The sequence below is a fragment of the Elephantulus edwardii genome, unplaced genomic scaffold (genome assembly GCF_000299155.1).
Source record: "Elephantulus edwardii isolate Elephantulus edwardi_28Jun2011 unplaced genomic scaffold, EleEdw1.0 scaffold00011, whole genome shotgun sequence".
NCBI lineage: Eukaryota > Metazoa > Chordata > Mammalia > Macroscelidea > Macroscelididae > Elephantulus > Elephantulus edwardii.
Window position 1 is genome coordinate 836945 of NW_006399761.1, and position 18913 is coordinate 855857.

The 18913-nt window shown below is 47.0% G+C and overlaps 1 protein-coding gene across 2 annotated transcripts in view; it reads left to right on the plus strand.

The window, feature by feature from the left end:
• The first annotated feature begins 2937 nt into the window (after positions 1 to 2937).
• The window catches only part of MOB1A (MOB kinase activator 1A), a 27765-nt gene continuing 11789 nt past the window's right edge, over positions 2938 to 18913 (plus strand). Inside the window, exons 1-3 of one of the 2 annotated variants that reach the window (XM_006880848.1) lie at positions 2938 to 2951; positions 8035 to 8201; positions 17440 to 17533. In XM_006880848.1, coding sequence (XP_006880910.1) covers positions 2938 to 2951; positions 8035 to 8201; positions 17440 to 17533 — 275 coding nt within the window. The remainder of the gene's footprint in view (positions 2952 to 8034; positions 8202 to 17439; positions 17534 to 18913) is intronic. The other variant, XM_006880849.1, reaches the window with a different exon arrangement.

Genomic DNA, 18913 nt, shown 5'->3' on the forward strand with positions numbered 1-18913 from the left:
AGAGCCTTTTAAAACTAATTCCACTCAGGTTTTTTGTTTTATTTAGATGTTCATGTTTGTACTGGTTTTTCACACGTTTATACCCGCTCACTCCTCTTGTTTGTACAAGGTAGGTTTACAGTAAAAATGGAACCATAATTACACAAGAAGCAACCCTGGTGGTCTAACAGTTAAACTCCCAACTGCTAACCAAAAGGTCATTAGTTCAAAACTACTCACCACTTTTCAGGAGAACCGTGTGGCTGGCTGGCTGCTTCTGTGAAGATGTAGAGCCTGTGAATCCTTCCAGGCTGTGCCCTGCTGTGGATCAGAAGAGACCTGAGGGCACTCGGTTTGGTTTGGTTTATAATTATACTTTGTAAGAAGCAGCTCAACAACAATAACAAGGATATAGGTAAAGCGTTATCAAAGTTTGTGAGGGGAAGGTGGGTTTTTTTGGGTGGGCCCCAAAGGGCAGGGTAGGATGTGGATGCTGGTTATTCCAACCTGAAGGAATCCTGAGAGGCCTGGGCTCCAGAAGGTCTGAGGCTTCGTGGCAAACAGGAAGGCACTCTTTAACACAGCTCTGGACAATTATTATTGCTAGGAATAAGTTAATGGCAAGTCATTAAAAAAAACTCTTAGATTGACAGAATTTTCATTTCCTAAAATGAAACTGTTGTTGTTGTGTACCACAGAGTTGGAACCACAGCTGGCCCATAGCGGGTTTTCAGAGGCAGTTAATCACATGGGAAGAGATTACCCATCCTTCTCTCACAGAGCAGTTGGTGGCCTCGAACCGTGTGCCTTTGGGATTGCAACACAGCTTCTTGCCACAGCCACAAGAACTCCAGAATGAAACCATTTTCGTTTTACTGACAACACTGTATTGAGTATCATTTATTCCACTATCAAACTCCTTACTGACTGGAAATCCCCCCCAACTGAAGCCTATGTCTGTTGTCACTCAGCAAGGATTTAATGGGCCTAGGCACAAGCAAACACATAAATATGTCTCTTCCCTTCAAGGAATTCACAGTCTGGTCAAAGAGAAAGTGTGAATAGGTCTGATGGGAAGAATGGCCTAATGGCCAGAAGCTACGCTGCAATTCGAAGGCTCACAGTTCAGAAGGCTCACAGGAGGGTCAGAGATGGGTCAGTACCAACTCTTTGGTACACACCACCACCAATAAAACCTGGGTAAAGCAGACAGTGGCCTGCGTATCTGGTTGTGGCTCCTGCCTTCTCTGTGCCCCTGCTTCCACATTACAGAAAAAGCCAAGTGACAGTGAAAACAAAGAGGTTCTTGACAAATAAAATCAGCACAATGCAATGAGGAACCTGGTGGTGTGAGGCAGACCGAGCAGAAAGGGAATGTCAGAGAAACACATCCAGGTATGACCCTCATCCACATTGGAAAATGTGCAAGGAATTTAGAAACAAAGACACCGGTGACCGTGTGTGGGTTAGGGGAGTAGGGGGCAGAATTCAGGTGGACATGTGGCAAGAAACAAAAAGATTGTAATGTCATGGAGATTGAGCAAAAAGACCCTCATTGGACCAGACCCCACCATGAGCCTGAGGTAACATCAAGGCAACCTTTAAAAAATTTGGTGCAGATGCCTGCCTGATGAAAAGGTGCTCAATATCAAACCTACAATGTGATGTTGTTGTTAGGTGACATAGAGTGGGCTGCTCATAGCGACTGTGTGAACACACATCTGAACCCTGTTCTATCCGGTGCCATCCTCACAATCTCTGACACACTCAAGGCCATTGCCGCAGTCACCTGGTCAACCCACCTGGTCAAGTCTTCCTCTCCTTCGCCAACCCTCCATCTTCCCAAGCATTATGTCCTTCTCCAACAAATAACCTCTCCTAGCAACATGCCCAAAGTTATGTGAGAGGAAGCTTCATCATCTTTGCCTTCAAGGAGCAACTCTGACTTCACCTTCTCCAAGACATATGTTTGTTCTTTTGGCTGTCCATGTCAGTGCTCTTCTCCAGCAACACAGCTCAAAAGCATCAATTCTTGTCACCCTCAGATGCATAGCAAGTGATATGAAAGACTGTGGCCTGAATGAGTCTCACTTTAGTCCTCAAAATGTCATCATTACGCCTCAATAATTGAAGTCTCTAACTGCAGACTTCCAGTGCAATAATACATCTCCTGATTTCCTGACTGCTGGTACCAAAGGTGTGGATCCAAGTAAGAGGAAGTTGTTGACAGTGTCAATCTTTTTTCCATCTGTCATGATGTTGCCTATCTGTCCAGCGGTAAGAATATTGCGATTACAATTGAACTAAACTTTTTAAAATTTCAGGGATTGATCAAATGTAATAAAACCAAATGCTGTAAAGCAAAATGTATATAAATGATTGCATAAAGACCAGTTTAAAAGATTTCAGAGAAGGACAGTGCTGAAAAGGAAACCAGCAACAACAGTCAATGGTCCACAACGCAAAGGGTCCTAAACCGAGGACAGCAGCATGAAGCACGCGGGCAAAGAGCGGGAAATCCCGGCTTGGAGGCTGCTGACTGGCTGAGCCCTTAGAAGGTGAGGCTGCTGATTGGCTGAGCTCTTAAAGGGGTTGAGCTGCTGACTGGCTTAGCCCTTAGAGGGAAAGGCTGCTGACTGGCTGAGCCCTTAGGGACCGAGGCTGCTGACTGGCCGAGCTCTAGGAGGGGGCGTGGCTAAAGCCAAGTCTCGTTCCTCTCGGCGGGCGGGGTGGGGAAATCCCGCCGCTCGCGAGATCTGGCTGGTTCCGCATTTTGCACTGGGGAAGTGGGGGGCGGCGGGCGCGGTGTCTTCGCGGGCTGGATCGGGCTCGCGCGGCCGCTCGGGCTTCCGCTGACCGCCGCCTAAGTCCGGCCGCTTCCTCGCCGGCCCGCGCCGACTCCGAGTGCTGCCTGCGGCGGGGGGCAGCGTCCCCTCAGCTCCCCCGGGAGGACCGAAGATGAGCTTCCTCTTGTAAGTGGGGGCGCCGGGCCCAGGGCGGGCGGGCCGGGCCGAGACGGGGGCGCTGGCCGCCGCTGGGACCCGCCGGAGGGCCGGGGCGAGGGCGAGGCGGCCAGGGCCGCGCGGGAAAGGCCGCGGGAAGCGGGAGGGGGGCCCCAGGAACTCGGGGCGGCGGCGCCCCAAACTTTTCCGCCTGAGCGCCGTGGGGGCGGGGCGGGGCCCGGGTTCTCGGCGACGGCGGGTGGTCAGCATCCTCGCGCGTCCCCTTCTCGTCCCCCCGCCATCAGGCCTGGGTCACACCTGCACGGAAGGGTCCCCTGGAAAATGGGGGGGGCGCCCCGTATGGAGCGGCTGGGGGTGGAGGCGGGCCGGCCGCTGGACCCCGCTGTCCAGTTCCGCGTCTGTCCACGCGCCGCTCGGCGCCTCTGGATAAGCTGGCCACTTCTCCTTTTCTTGGTAGGAAATGCGTGACCATGAGTCGGGGTCCCCCCCGGGACAGAGGGGGTGTAGTGACGAGGGTGTCTGTTGACATGGACAGGGAAGAGAGTGTTGCTGTCCACTCAGCACTGGCCCGTCGTTGACCCGAGTTTTCAGACGCTTTAGCTTTTCCCCTGCAGAAGAGCTGGTGGATTCGAACCTCTGTCTTTGGGGTTGGCAGCCTAGGGGGACATTCCCATGCTCGGACAGGCAGGAGGTCATCGCTGGCTCCTGCGTGGATGTTTGGACGGCCAGCCGGGGTCAGTGGTCTGGGGGCTTCGTGCAGTGGTCAGCTGGCTGGACTGTTGAGGGACAGAGAGCTCACGATGGGCCCTGAACGGAAACAAGAGTCCAGTCTGCATCACCGAGATCGGAGAGAGACTTCTGTGAGGTGGGAGTGGACAGCTGTGGACATTGCCTGGTGATGCTTCTGCAGAGTCCGGTTTGCGAGGCATCTCCTTGGCCCCTGATGGGTTACTCCCAGCGGTCACTCCTGGCCTCATAGTGTTACTTAAGCATGCATCATGTAGGGTGTCATGTGCATTAGAGTAATAGAATGTAGGGAGTATGAATGCATTACGGGTTGTGTAATCTGGTGGCCTCATCGGTAGGGAGTAGGACTGCCAATCAGAGGGCACTTGGTTCGAATCCACCAGCTGCTTGCAGGAGCAAGAAGTGCTGTGTGGTGTGGAGCCTCTGAAGACCCACCAGAGGCTCAGCTCTAGCTCCATGGTGCCTAACAACATGCAATAAATGCCCATATAGTTACAATTCACATACTTGTCTTTTAAAGAATTTTATTTTCAGTGTTTCATCAAATTACTCCCCCCCCCCCCCCGGGTTTATTGACCTAGTTATTGTGAGAAATGTGAGTTCTTTTTGTATTCTATGACTCTGGTGGCTTGGGGGCAAGAACTTGCATTGCAATCCCAAAGGCATGTGGTTCAGATGCACCTGCTGCTGCTTGGAAGAAGGCTAGGCAGGCCGACTCCTCCCCTGTGACTTTATCATCTCTGAACACCTACCTGCTGGAGGGGCAGTTGTGGGTCGCTTCCAATCCAACTCTGTCCAAACTGCATTTTCCTCCTCTAGGTTGTCTTCTTACGGGTAGAGTTTCCGTAGTGTCAGGGAGCTCTGGTGGAAAGGAGTTACACTGCCATCCCAAAGGCACGGGGTTCCAGTCCAGCCAGAGAAAAGGGGCTGTCTGCTCCTGTGTGATTTCCTGTGAACGAGCTGGCACATAACGCTTCTTTTAAATTGTTCTCTTGAGGCCGTGGTTTCCTTAGGCTTACATGACAAGAGCTCCGTGTGATTTAGATTTTAGTTACAGTTTCATGCCAGTAAAACTAATTTGGCACCTACCTCCCCCATTCACTTTTTCTTTTTTTTTTCTTTTTTAATTTTATTATTTTGTGTGTGTGTACCGTCAAATCAGATCTGACTGGTACAGGAGGAGATTGTTCCTCCTTCCCCGGCAGAGCATCTGGTGGATTCGAGCCATGCACCTCTGGGATTGTAGTTGCAGCTCCTTGCCACTAGGCCACCAGAGCTCCCCACCATTCACTTTTTCTTTTCCTATCATGAGTTTAAAGGTTTGTTTGCACTATTCACTTTTGGACCAAAATGTTGTCTTGTGATCATCTGCCCCTTATGCTACAAGCTCTAAGCATACTGAATTTTTTGTAACAGTTTTATTAAGGTATAATTCATATACTATAAAGCTCATCCTTTAAAATATACTACTCAGTGGTTTTTATATTTTCATAGAGTTGTACAACTCACTCTCTGGTTCGTTTTTCATCACCCATCAGAAATCTTGTACATTTTAGCAGCTGATCCCCATTTCCCTGGAAGTAGATTGTAGTCTCCTATTTCTATGGCTTTGCCTAATCTGGTCATTTCTGTCCTCTCGTCATAATCTTGCACATACCTAGCATAGTGTTGTAGCGCATGTCAGTACTTCATTACTTTTTACAGATGAGGGCTGTTCCCTTGTGGCTGTGCCACGTTTGCATATTCTTCCATCGGTTGGCGGATACTTGGGCTGCTGTTAACATCCATGTGCAGGTTCTCTTGAGTGCGGCACGTGGCTTCCACCAGCTGACAGCCAGCCCCTGGCTGAGGCTTTGTTTGCTGGTAGGTTTGGGCTGTAGACCTCAGAGTAGAATGGCTGGTGTTTAACCTTTTGAGGTGCTGCCACGTGGTTTTCCACATTAAGTTTGCCACTTCTCATTCCTGCCAGTAGTTGGCCAAAGCTCTCTGTGTTTCCACATTATTGTCATTTTTATTAAAACTACCCCAATGAAGCTGTTATTTACTGTGCCTTTGATGTATATCTTTTTAAAGACTAATAATATTCACAGTCTTTTCATGTGTTTATTTTTGTTACTACACCTTCTTTGGAGAAATGCCTATTCAAATCTAATGCCTGTTAAAAAATTTTTTAGAGCAGCTTTAGGTTTATAGAAGAATTGGGCAGATGGCAGAAAGAGCGCCTGTGTGTGCCTCTGCCTGCCGCGGTTCTCCTGTAGTTATGGCCTTGGCGCTAGTGCGGAGCATTTGTTACAGCCCGCAGCCTGTGATCCAGTAGTAGTTTATTAACTTAGCGAGCGCTAATGAGACCTAGCAGGTAAAGACTTGTGCTGCCAACTCAAAGGCAGGAAGTTCGAATCCACCATCTGCTGCTCAGGAGAAAGATTGAGTGTCTCCTCCTGTGCCATTTACAGCCCCTGAAAACCCACTGGAGGGTCAGCTGTGGGTCAGTTCAGACTCCACAGCACATGACAGCTGCAGCATCATTAACCTAACAGCCATAGTTCAGGTTCAGTTCACCCTGTACATGGTACAGTCCTGAGAGCCTGTGCCTGGTGTCACATATCCACTGTAGAGTATCATTCATGCCTTTAACATCTCCTGTGCTGTGTGTCCATCCTTCTTGACCTTGCCCTCAGCCTGTGACAAGCACTGATATTTTGAACGAATGCTTTTCTTTTCTAGAATGTCTTGTAATTGGAGTTGTATAGTGTATGGTTTTTCCCTGGCTTCTCACATAGCACTGTGCGCTTAAGGCTCCCCTTGTCTTTGGCATTTGATAGGGCATATTTTTTTGTCACCATGTGATAGATACTCCATTGAATGGACGTACCACAAGCTTTGGCCGTTCCCCTGTTGAAGGTCTTTGTGGTTGCTTGCAGTTTGGGGCAGTTATTACTGCTGGAAACATTTGTTTGCAGGGCTTTTTGTGAATACAAGTTTTCTGACTGTTGTGGTAAACTGTGCTCTTGGTGAAAGGATAGAGTAGGATGGTGAGCAGAAGAGTGAATCCAGAAATAAATCCATGCAAACTCAGTTCACTGATCTTTGACAAAGGCACTCAGGCAGTTCAATGGAGAAAGGATACTTTTCCAGCAGTGGTGCCAGTGTAACTGGACACCGCATGCAGAAAAGTGACGCAACAGCCTTCACAGCTTTCAGAACTTGGGAAGGTTACCTCAGAGTGGATATAATATATAATACCTGAATATTAAAGGGAAATCCCCGCAGCATCTCGCCGGTAATGTAGGAGAAGATCACGGGGCCTGGGGGGGTGGCAGTGAGTTTTTAGACACAACACCAAAAACACGACCCAGGAAAGAACTGGTCAGGTGACCTTTGCTGGAATGAACTGTATTTCTGTGAGAGGCCCTGCTCACAGAATGAAAAGCGACAGCACAGACTGTTTGAGGATGTTTGTGAGGTTCCTTATCTGTTAAGGAACTGGTGTCCAAAATGTACAAAGGATTCAAAAATCCAACCATGAGAAAATTTTCCTGATGGACCACAGCTTGCCAGATGTTTTGATGTAGAAGACTGGACTTTGGAGTTTGAGCACTTTGTTCCTCTTAGGGGCTGTGTGACCTGAAGATTCCAGCCCAGAGTGACCCAGGGTGGAGCTGCCTCTGCTGGAGGAGTTCACAGAACAGCGGCCAGTTTCTCACCACAGCTTGTCCCATAGCGCCTGAGTGAGCGCTTAACCGTTGTGTTCCCAGGCCTGCTCGAGAACCTTGTGATTGAGAACCTTGTGATGGCTCGTGCCAATTCTCCTTCCTCCCACTGCCTGTTTGTGGGGGTGGAAATGAAGGCGGTTGGGTGGGCGTAGACTCGAGGCTTCTGTTCTTCTAGGGGAAGTCCTCTTTCTGTTAGAACAGACAGCTTCATGATGCACAGGGATCTCTGACGGTCCCTGCGAGACATGCTGCAGCCTCAGAGCCTATGTGGTTCTCTGGGGGTTCGAATCCACCAGTGCTTGCTTAGGAGGAAGGTGGACAATTTATGTTCTCGAGGCCCATATGGGGTTGGTTTGAGTAAGAACCAAGTTGGAACCAAGGCACCAATAGTGAGTTGAGTTGTTGGGTTTATGTGGCATAGAAAAATTGGCCTTTTTTTTTTTAAATCAGAGTGCTAATCTTGCTTTTATGTGTAGGGAAAAATTCACAGATGTTCGTTTATTATGGTCTTCCCCACCCCCGATCTTGACATTTTTTCAGGAAGTATTTTACAGAATCATTTCCATGCCTTTAATAATAATGATGCTTTTCTGCTTGTCATCCTAAAGCCTGATGTAATTGTCCCCTAACAGCAGCAGCCGCTCTTCCAAGACCTTCAAGCCAAAGAAGAACATCCCGGAAGGCTCTCACCAATACGAGCTCCTGAAGCACGCAGAGGCCACGCTGGGCAGCGGGAACCTGAGGCAGGCCGTCATGCTGCCCGAGGGGGAGGACCTCAACGAGTGGATTGCCGTTAACAGTCAGTGTCCTCATTGCCAGTTTTTCCGGTTACATGAGGATTGTGCTTTTATTTGTTGTTACGAATATTCTCTTACAGGTCTTTCTGTTGCAGTACAACAGATTGTAAACAAAGGCATAAGCACAAGTATTTCCGACACTGTATTTCTCTTCAGGGATCTTGATGGTCGCTTGTGTTGTTGAGGAGAGGGCCCCCAGAGGTAATCTGAGGCGGCTGAGCTCAGTCAAATGAAAGATTGATAGGCACACAGATCCTGGCTGTGGCCGACTGTGACGTGTACTGTGGAGCCCACCTGTTCCTACAGCCTCCCACTCCCCCACCCCACCCCCACTCCAGTGCCAGCGGCTCTCCTCTGCCTGCATGAACACAGAGAAGTCAGCCGCTCCCTCTCCCGGGATCACGGATTTGCTGATGGGTAACGCAGAGACCTGTAAAGAGATGAAATTTGTTAAAAACTTCTTAATGGAAATTTTTTAAAGTACATAAGTATACTCGGCTATCCCCCACGGACTTTCAAAAGAACAAAGAGGTCAGTCCTGGAGGAAGCGCAGCCAGGCTGCTCCTTAAAGGCGAGGACAGGGAAACTTCATCTCTCACGCTGGGCATGTTGTGCAGGGGCCGGTCCTTGGAGGAGGACATCATGCTGGGTGAAGGGTGAGAGAGAGAGAGGATGGTGAATTGATGCAGTGGCTACAACAATGGGTGTATTACCAGAACTGGGGTGAGTGGTGCGAGATACGGCAGGGTTCAGCTCCGGTGTTCTCAGGGTCACTGTGAGTCGTCATGGACTCGATGGCACCGACCAGCACACAAGCAGAAGCAGAGATGCTCGTAATGAATAGCCCTGTGTCCACTGCAACAGCTACCAGTTTGTGGCTGATCATGGTTCTTTTACATCGTGCCTTGATTGTTTAGAAGCCTCTTGTAGACTTGCTAAATTTTAGCTATCAGTATTTCTGAAGTGTGTCCCAAAGACAAGAAGACCTCCCTAGTGATGAGGATACCATCCTTTGTTACCGTTCTCAACATGCAGTTAGTGTTCACACTTCCTTGATTGTCCTGTAATGGGGTTTTTTTTCTGTTTTCTTTGATTGACTCAAGTCAGGATCCACACCGACTGGCGTATTATACATTTCTTGAGTTTATTTTAATCCACTGGGGTTTTTTCCCTCCTTGCTGTCTTTTTTTCTCGTCGTTCTGTTGTTGTTTTTATTATTGTTGAAGAAGCCTGGTCGTTTGTCGTACAGATTGGCTGCCCCAGCACAGGTGTTCTGTTCCTCTGCATACTTGTTGTGTGTGCAGTTCTAGAGCAGCACTGTGGAACCTTCTAGGGTGAATGTGTGTTTTCTCTGTCTAGCTGTGGCTGCCCAGCACTTGAAATGCGCCTGGGGTGACTGGTTAGTAAGTGAAATCAAGTGTGCATAGTCCTGTGGCTGGTGGCTCCTCTGTGGCACCGGCAGCTCTGCAGCCTTGATTGGGGCAGGGCTGGGTTGTGTTTGCTTATCTGCAGCACTGCCTGGTGGGTGATAGTTTAGACACCTGTCAGTGTAGATGCTCCATGACGTCTAGGTGCCTTATGGATGTTAAGCAGCTGTTACTAGCTGTTGCTTTGATGATTTTTACCAAGTACATGTGTAATATGAGCTGCATACTTGACTTTACATTTTTGGGTAGCCACATTAAGAACAAAAACAGGTAAAATGCACTTTGTTGATATGTTTTGTTTAACCTAGTATCTGTTGCTCTTTTAAAAATTATTAATGTGATACTTTACATTCCTCTTTTTTTTCTGTACTTAATCTTTCACGTCTGGTGTGTGTGTGTTACGCACACAATATATTTCAGTTCCCACTGTGAGCATTTCAAGCGCTGAGTAGCTCCATGTGCCTGGCAGTTACATCCTGGACATCACACTTCTGGATTCACTGATACACAGGAGTCATGCATGGCGATAGTCTGTCACCTTTTCTCTCATTTTTTGTTGGGCTAGAATGCTCTATAAAAGAACCCTTGTTAAGTATTTGGCCATTGGGGGATAATATTTACACCTGAAAGTCACTGTGATGGGAAGGGTTGTGCCCCCCATGACCGTGTCTGAATTGTGAAGATGTCACTTTATATGGCAGAAAGCATTTTGCAGACAACTAAGTGAAGGATGTTGGGATGGATTGTCCTGTTTGTATGGTGGCCTAGTTAAGTGCTGTCAAGTCAGTTTTGATGTGGAACGAATCCATGTGACAGTAGGACTCCCCCGTAGGGCTTTCTATTTCTAGACTGTAGTTTTTTTTAAAAAAAAGTCATTTTGAGACTATATGCAGCAGAACAGGCACCATCTCCATCTACTGTTTGCTCTCGTTGATTACATTCTTTACTGGTGTGACCACGGCCACCCTGCTTTGCTAGCTTGTTCACCCGCCATTGACATAACTGTGTTGTTGTTATGTGCCGTGGACTCAGAACATAACCTTACCACTCCCTAAACCTGTCTGGTTGCTGCTGTCCATTTGATCCCATGTAGCTGGATCTTGTAAGAACATACTGCAGGGCGGTCTGGTGGCCTGGGCCGAAACATGTTGTTCTGTTCCCCAGAAGAGCCTAATGCACAAGGCAGATACTGTGCTGCTTCAGGTAGATTGTTATTTTGTTTGAAGACGACATCAGGGAACTAGGCTGTTAGACCTCTAGGTCTTGTCTCCCACAGAGCTGCTGGGTGTGTTTGAACTATCAACCTCTCACATAGCAGCCAGGAGCATAACTGTTGTATTACCAGGGATCATATGGCTTGTTTGGATAAGCCAACTCTGGCTGAGGGTCTTTATTATCAGGGACAGAGGCCAGAGAACCAGAGGGGAAAGTTAGAACAAGCGCCGCGGAGATGAGCAGTGGGCATAGCCAGCTGCTGTGGGCCTGGGAACATGGGCGACCTGCTGCCCTGTGATTGCACTTCTGGGGTCCTCATTTGAGGTGGTGGCCGCAGACTTTATGGTGGTGAGGGTGTGAGTGTAGGTAGCACGGGCATACAAGTGTGACCACAAGGTAGTACGTGCCACGTAATAATGCAGTCTGCTGCTGTCGTCATTCTCAGTCATTCTCAAAGACTGGCTTTATACAGATGCTAGGATGAAAGACAGGAATGAAAACCGGGGGGAATTAAGAAGAGGAATTCAGCCCTGTGCGAGCCAGCTTATGACAGTTGTCAGAGTGGAACCCTGTCGTTAGTGGGAAACTAATTTGTCGTGAGCCATGTGTTAGCAACAGGGCGCCAGAAGAGTCAGGGTAAATGGGATTCCTTCCCTGTGTTTATACATTTTCATGGTAAGAAGTTGGTTTCCCTCGAAGAAGAATGCATGGATTTCAGCATCTCTAGAGGTGTTGAGGATATGTGTGTATGCACCTGCATATGTTTCTATAAATTGACTACCATTATGTCGGGCTTCGAAGTGTTGACCAGTAGGGACCCGTTGCAGTTGGCTCTAGAAATAGTTCTGCTAAAGATGCAGACGACCATCTCGGCGATTACTGAGAAGCTGTGTGCTGTCCAGTGGATTCCAACTTGTAGCAAAGCATAGCATGAGTTAGAAGTCCTGTGGGGCTCCCACGGAGTCCAAGTGGCATGGTGCATAGGGGGCTGCACTGCTATCCTAGCAGTCATTGGTTCAAATCCACCAGCTGCCCCTCAGGAGGAAGAGGGGCAGTCTGCTTCAGTAAAGATGTCCATCCTTGGAGCCCCACTGGAGAGTGGCTGTGAGTGGAGGTCCTTCTGGTGGCTCTGGGGTGCGGATAGGGCTCCCAGGCAGTCCTTTTTACACACCATGCTGACAGTTCTTTCCCCTTAGAGTTGCTGATGAGCTTGAACTACCAGCCTTCTGGTTAGCAGCCAGCCAGCCAGTCTGTAACTTAAGACTATGGAGGCTACTTGCAGAGTTAAGTGAGACTCACAGTTGAACTGGTTAGTGCTGTGCCCTGGGGACTGCGTTTGGGGATGGTGCTTTAGAGCTAAAGTATTGTGCTTGTGGTAGGCCTTGATGTGTGTGTTGAGGTGTGGACCCTCAATATAGTTAGAGTGAGCACAGGACCCTGTGTGAACTGAGGGAGCAGGAGGTGGATGACAGATTGAGAGCATCTGGACCCCACACCTCGTTAGCAGAGGGAGAAGGTCGTACTGACCTAGCACCCCCTCATGGGAAGCAAGACCTCGAGCAGAGGAGGAAAGGCACAGGGTGCTACATGGTGACCTCGGGCTATGCGGTCCAGGGCAGCAGAGCTCACAGGATCACTGGACCACACATCCATTAGGAGAGAAAAGGACAAGATCCACAAGCTCTGGTGCTTGAAGAGAGAGGCAGTCAGGACACAGTTCCTGCAAGATCGCCTCAGAAATGCCCACTTTCCAGCAGAAGGAAAACTTACCAGACGGGCAAATAGAAACCAGAGAAGATAGTTGGACCCTTGTTCATTGGGCCCTTTGAGATGTTAGCAAAGACTTAAAACCCAGTTCTCTCCCACTGGCTCTGACTCCTGCTGACCCTGAGGACAGAGGGGAGCTGCCCACGGGCTTTCTGACGCCCCAAGTCTTCACGGCAGCAGCGTCTTTCTCCCACAGACATCTGAACAGCCAGCTTTTCGGGTAGGGAGCTGGGACTCAAGCCCATGAGTGCAGCTTTTACACGTACATTCACACGATTAGATAATGGTGGTTAAAGAATTTTGGGTGAGTGTGATGAAGAGAACTCCTCACATAGAAGACATTGATACAGAGAAATGGTAAGAAAGAACCAAATGGAAATTCTGGCTGTGAAAAGTAGAACTGAAATGAAGAAACTCACTCAGCAGGGAAAGCCCCAGAGTCATTTCCGTTCAGTAAGGACTGACTAACAGCTCACCTTCCCAGTGGGTTTTTGGAGGCTGTAAGTCGTAAGAGAGATTACCCGTCTTTCTCTCTAAGAGAGCAGCTTTTGGATTCGAACTACCTGCCTTTGGGTTGACCGCACAAGTACTTGTCCACTAGGCCACCAGTGGTTGTCCGATTGATCGAGAACTGACTTGTAGCTGACCCTCTGGTGGGTTTTCAGTGGCAGTTAATGGCATGGGAGGAGAATGCCCATCCTTCTCCTGCGGAGCAGCTGGTGGCTTTAAACTGTGTGCTTTTGCATTAGCAGCACAGTCCATACCACTCATCTATCAGAGCTCCCTGGTCACTGAAGGACACCAGGTGACGTACCTGAGCTGGCACAACAGGGAGCTGCCTCTGAATTGCCTTGAGAGACTGAGAGCAAAATGAGGAGTTCAGATTGCTTGTCGTTCCGGGATTCCGTGGAAGCAGCAGCTTTGGGATGGCATTTGAGTGCAGCTGCTTTAGACCAGTAACCCACACTTGGTCTGGGCACACACTTTGTTGTGAGTAAATATGAGTGCCCAGCTCTAGTGGCACTGTGAGTAAAGCATTCCACTGAGGACCAGAGCCAGTGATTGTCAACCAGCTGAGCCGCAGGAGACGATAGACATTAGTAAACATTTGTAACCTTGAGAGGAGTAAGGACAGGGTCACTGTGGGCTGGAATTGACGTAGTGGCTGTGCACGCATGGGCGTGTGTGTGTGTGTGTGTGTGTGTGTGTGTGTGTGATGGTACCTTCTTAGAAACATGACTAAGGAAAATCTTTAAGGGAATTTTGGCAAGGTGAAACCTTTTAAAAATCTGTTTGTTAAGAAAATTGGGTGTTGTAAACTAGGGACGAAGGAGAGACAGGGACCCCAAGACAGAGAGACAGAAGAGTGGAAAAGTAGGAGTGAATAGCTCCAAGACTGCAGCCCAGAGCCCAGCACCCAGCACCCTTGTCACTTTTATTGAGAATTTCTAGGAAGTAGATCACAGAGAAGATTCTTTCCTAATGAAGCTAGGTTTTTTTATGGCTGACAACCATATGCTTATCTCAGAAATTACGCTTTTATAAACACAGTCCTAGAATCGCAGAGGCGTCACGAGGTCTGCCTGGTTCCTGTGACCTGTCTCAGGAGGAATTCCAGCTTGTATTTGTGCCTTCTTTAATTCCTGTTTAGCATTAGGTTTATCATTCGGATTAACAGTTAGCTTACATTCATTTTAACATTGTAGCTTCCCACACTTGGGAAAACCCTAGGTGACATTTCTTTAATAATTTTTTTATTATGAGAAGTGTGGCATCAGGATTGGAGGAAGCTTCATCAACAATCTGCATTATGCAGATGACACAACCCTGCTTGCTGAAACTGAGGAGGACCTGAAGCGCTTGCTGCAGAAGGTCAAGGACTGCAGCCCTCAATATGGATTGAGGCTCAATATCAAGAAGACAAAGATTCTCACCACTGGACCAACTGGCAGCATCAGGATGGATGGTGACGAGATTGAGATCAAGTTTGCGTGCAGTCAACACTCGTGGCACCAGCAGCCAGGAAACTTAAAGACATATGGGGGGGCGGGGGGAGATGTATTGCAATGGGAAAGTCTGCTGTTAGGGACCTCTCCAAAGTACTGAAGAGCAATGGTGTCACTCTGGAGACAAAGGTGTGCCTGATACAAACCATGGTCTTTACAATCACTTGCTATCAAGAGAGCTGGACAATGACAAGGGAGGATAGAAGGAGAATTGATGCCTTTGAGCTGTAGTGTTGGAGAAGAATATTAAATATACCATGGACTGCTAAGAAAATGAACATATTCATCCTGGAGAAGGTGAAACCAGGCTGCTCCTTGGAGGCAAGGATTCTGAAGCTTCCATCTGACATATTTTGGACATGTTGCAAGGAGGGACCAGTCCATGGAGAAGGATGTCATGCTTGGGAGGGTGGAGGGACAGCGCAGAAGAGGAAGACCCTCTATGACGTGGATTGATTCAGTGACTGGGGTAATGGGGGTAGGTGTGTCAGAGACAGTGAGATTGGCACAGGATAGAGCAGGGTTTAGGGCTGTTGTACATAGGGTTGCTATGAGTCGCAGACGACTCGACACAACAATTTTTTATTGTGATTTTAACAGAAGTTTACAGAACACTTGGATGTTCATTCAATCATTGCTGCACATTTTCCTCCCTACCCCCCACCCCCGTTCACTTTTCTCTTTAAAAAAATTCATTCGTTATTGCAGTTTCCTCCTCTTCCCAGTCCACTTTGCTGTGTGCCTCTTAAACGAAACTGTTAAAATAAAAATAATGCCTAATCATATATTCCATTTAAACAATTCTGTCCCTCACCCTTTCTGTTGCAATGCTCATTATTTTCCCTCTCTTTTCTTAGTTTTCTCCCCAGTCCCCAATGTCAGTCCTGTTTTATAACAGTGGCATTATGCAGTGTTCTTTTGTGACTGAGGTATTTCACTCAAGCATAATTTCCTCCAGGGCCAACCGTTTGTATATTTCATGAGTTCCCTGTTTTTCAGTGCTGCGTAATATTCCATTGTGTGAATATACTACAGCTTCTGTATCCATTTATTTGTTAATGGGCACTTGGGATGTTTCCATCTCTTTGCTGTTGTGAAAAGCACAGCAATAAACATGGGTGTGCATAAATCTGTTAGGTAGAAGTTCTGGTTTATTTAGGGTATATTCCCAGTAGTGTAGTTGCTGGGTTAAATGATATTTTTGTTTTCAACTTTTTGAGAAAGTACTGTCAGCCTTCCATTGTAGTTGAACCTAGGTGAACTTTAGGAACTTCTCTTAGCAGGCTAAAACATTTAAAACAAAAAAACAACTTTCCACGATGTTTATAGTTCTGTTTCACTGTAGGCGTGATATTTCTCACCAAGTTTTCAGTGTTTGATTGATTAGACTACCATTGTCATTTGTAAATCAGCATCTGTTATAATGCAGTTACGTCGTGGCTGTAAATCCTGTTCCTTTTTAATGAGTGAATAAAAGAAATATCTCAACACCTCTCTCCTTTTAAAAAGCTCATTATATATTAAAAATTAGAGTGTTGTTGTTATGTGCTGTCTATATATTAAAAATTAGAGTGTTGTTGTTATGTGCTGTCGAGTCGCTTGTGACTCATAGCGACCCTATGTACAACAGCCCTAAACTCCGCTCTGTCCTGTGCCAGTTGCACCATCTCTGATACACCCATCCCGATTACCCCAGTCACTGAATCAGTCCACCTCATAGAGGGCTTTCCCCTCCTGCGCTGTCCCTCCACCCTACCAAGCATGATGTCCCTCTCCAAGGACCGGTCCCTCTTTACACCATGTCCAAAGTATGTTGGACAGAGCCTCAGAATCCTTGCCTCCAAGGAGCCGCCCGGTTTGACCCTTTCTAGGATGAACCTGTTTGTTTTCCTAGCAGTCCATGGTATCCTCAATACTCTTCTCCAGCACCACAGCTCAAAGGTATCAATTCTCCTTCTATCCTCCTTAGTCATTGTCCAACTCTCTGATGCATAACGAGTGATTGCAAAGACCATGGTCTGTATCAGATGCACCTTAGTCTCTAGAGAGACACCATTGCTCTTAAGTACTTTGAAGAGGTCCCTAACAGCAGACTTTCCCATCGCAACACGTCTTTTAATTTCCTGGTGTCGAGAGTGTTGACTGTGGAGCCAAGCAAACTAAAGCTGTGAACAATCTCAATCTCTTCAATCCATCCTGATGAGCCTCAATCCATATTGGAGGCTGCAGTCCTTGACCCTCTGTAGCAAGCGCTTCAGGTCCTCCTCACTTTCCTCAAGCAGGGTTGTGTCATCTGCATATTGTAGATTTGTTGATAGATCTTCCACCAATCTTGACCCCACATTCCTCCTCATAGAGCGCAGCCTACTGGATAATCTGTTCTGCATACAGGTTGAAAAGGTATGGAGATAGGACACATCCCTGGTGTACGCCCTTCCCAATTTTGAACCATGCAGTGTTTCCTTGCTCTGTTCTGAGGACTGCCTCTTGGTCCAAGTATAGGTTTCTCATTAGCACAATCAAGTGTTCTGGGATTCCATTCTTCTGAGAGTCAGCCACAGTTTATGATCTACACAGTCAAATGCCTTTGCATAGTCAGTGAAACACAGATAGACATTCCTCTGGTATTCCCTGCTTTCAGCCACGATCCATCTAACATTAGCTACAAAAGAGCGTTTTCAGTATTACTGGATTGTTACGTGTCTCGCAGGTTCAGCCAGGAATCTAAATTGATGGCCAGTTTTTCTTTGACTTGATTTGCTGAAAGGGTGAGGGTTTTGTTGTCTTTCCCTGAGCATTTGATCACAGTTCTGCTGTTCTTCCAGCTGTGGACTTCTTCAACCAGATCAACATGCTGTACGGGACCATCACGGAGTTCTGCACGGAGGCCAGCTGCTCCGTCATGTCCGCAGGGCCACGGTGCGTATGCTGTTGTGTGATGTCTCGGATGTAGAGGTTTCCATTACTGTCCTTCGATCACTCATTGTTTCGGTGTCAAGTAAATGGGTATTGCATCATTATCTTTTTGCTTTCTTGTGTGAAGGTAATTTCGCTTCACAAGGAGTTGACTAATTACCCAGAAGTTTTTCGTTATTAAATAAATCATGCTGGCAAGCTCTGATGGCCTAGTGGCAAAAAGCTGCACTGCAATCCCAGAGGTGTGCTGTTTGAATCCACCAGATGCTTTGCTGGACAAGGAGGGACAGTCTCCTCCTGTACCAGTCAGATCTGATTTGACGGTACACACACACACAAATAATAATAAAATTACTTAAAAAAAGTCGTGCTGTGGATACAGTGGTTTGATTTTGTATTGCATTGTAGTAAGTATGAATGTTTTGTTGTAGGAGTAAAGGAATAAAAATTTGAGATCAATTTACATTGCTTTCAAGAAGGTGGGTTTGGTATGGTATTTTATTTGCCTTTTTAAAAAATTTCAGCATGTTTCCTATTTCTAAATTAGTCTCTTGGTAAAGATTTTAGCTGGCTTTATTTGACTGTTATTTTCTTCTTGTGCTTATTTATTAACTATAGCACACAATTTAAATCATTACCTGGTTTAAAACTGGGAAATTTTAAAATACATTTTTATAATTACTACAGAAATTTTATTACAGTTTTTATTATTTAGGGGAAAAAAGATGGAACTCTTTATCCCTAAAGATTATAAGTCAAAGTGTGATGATGTTAATATGTAATATCTTGGTATGTTTTTGTCCAGTCTTTTCAAGTGATGGGAGAAGGCATCAGGCTAGTTTTTCCTCTTAAGGAAAAAGTGTCCTTTCTAATTTTACTACAGTTAGAAAGGAAAAAGGTTTACTACCGAGATTTTAGTTCTGTTTTTATGAAATAGAATTTTTTTTTGGCTGAGTACAGTGTACTTTATTGATGCTACATGACAGGATGGGCTTGCCAAGCCCCTCCCCTTTCTCAGGGGGATTTGATGGAAACTTGTGTCAAGGATGTGAGATTTTCAGTGTGTGGGAGGATCAAGTTGGAGCAAGGACTCCCCAGAAGCTGAGGGTCTCTCTCTCTCTTCTAGTGCTATTGCTGGGGCAGGTGGTCCAAGGGGATCTTACTCTTTGGAGGCCATGTGAACCATCAGGTCGACCACCCGGTTGCTGTAGCCAAATTCATTGTCATACCAGAAAATGAGTTTGACAAAGTGGTCGTTCAGGGCAATGCCAGCCCCAGCATCGAAGGTGGAAGAGTGGGTGTCACTATTAAAGTCACAGGAGACAACCTGGTCTTCAGTGTATCCCAAAATGCCCTTGAGGGGCCCTTCTGATGCCTGCTTTA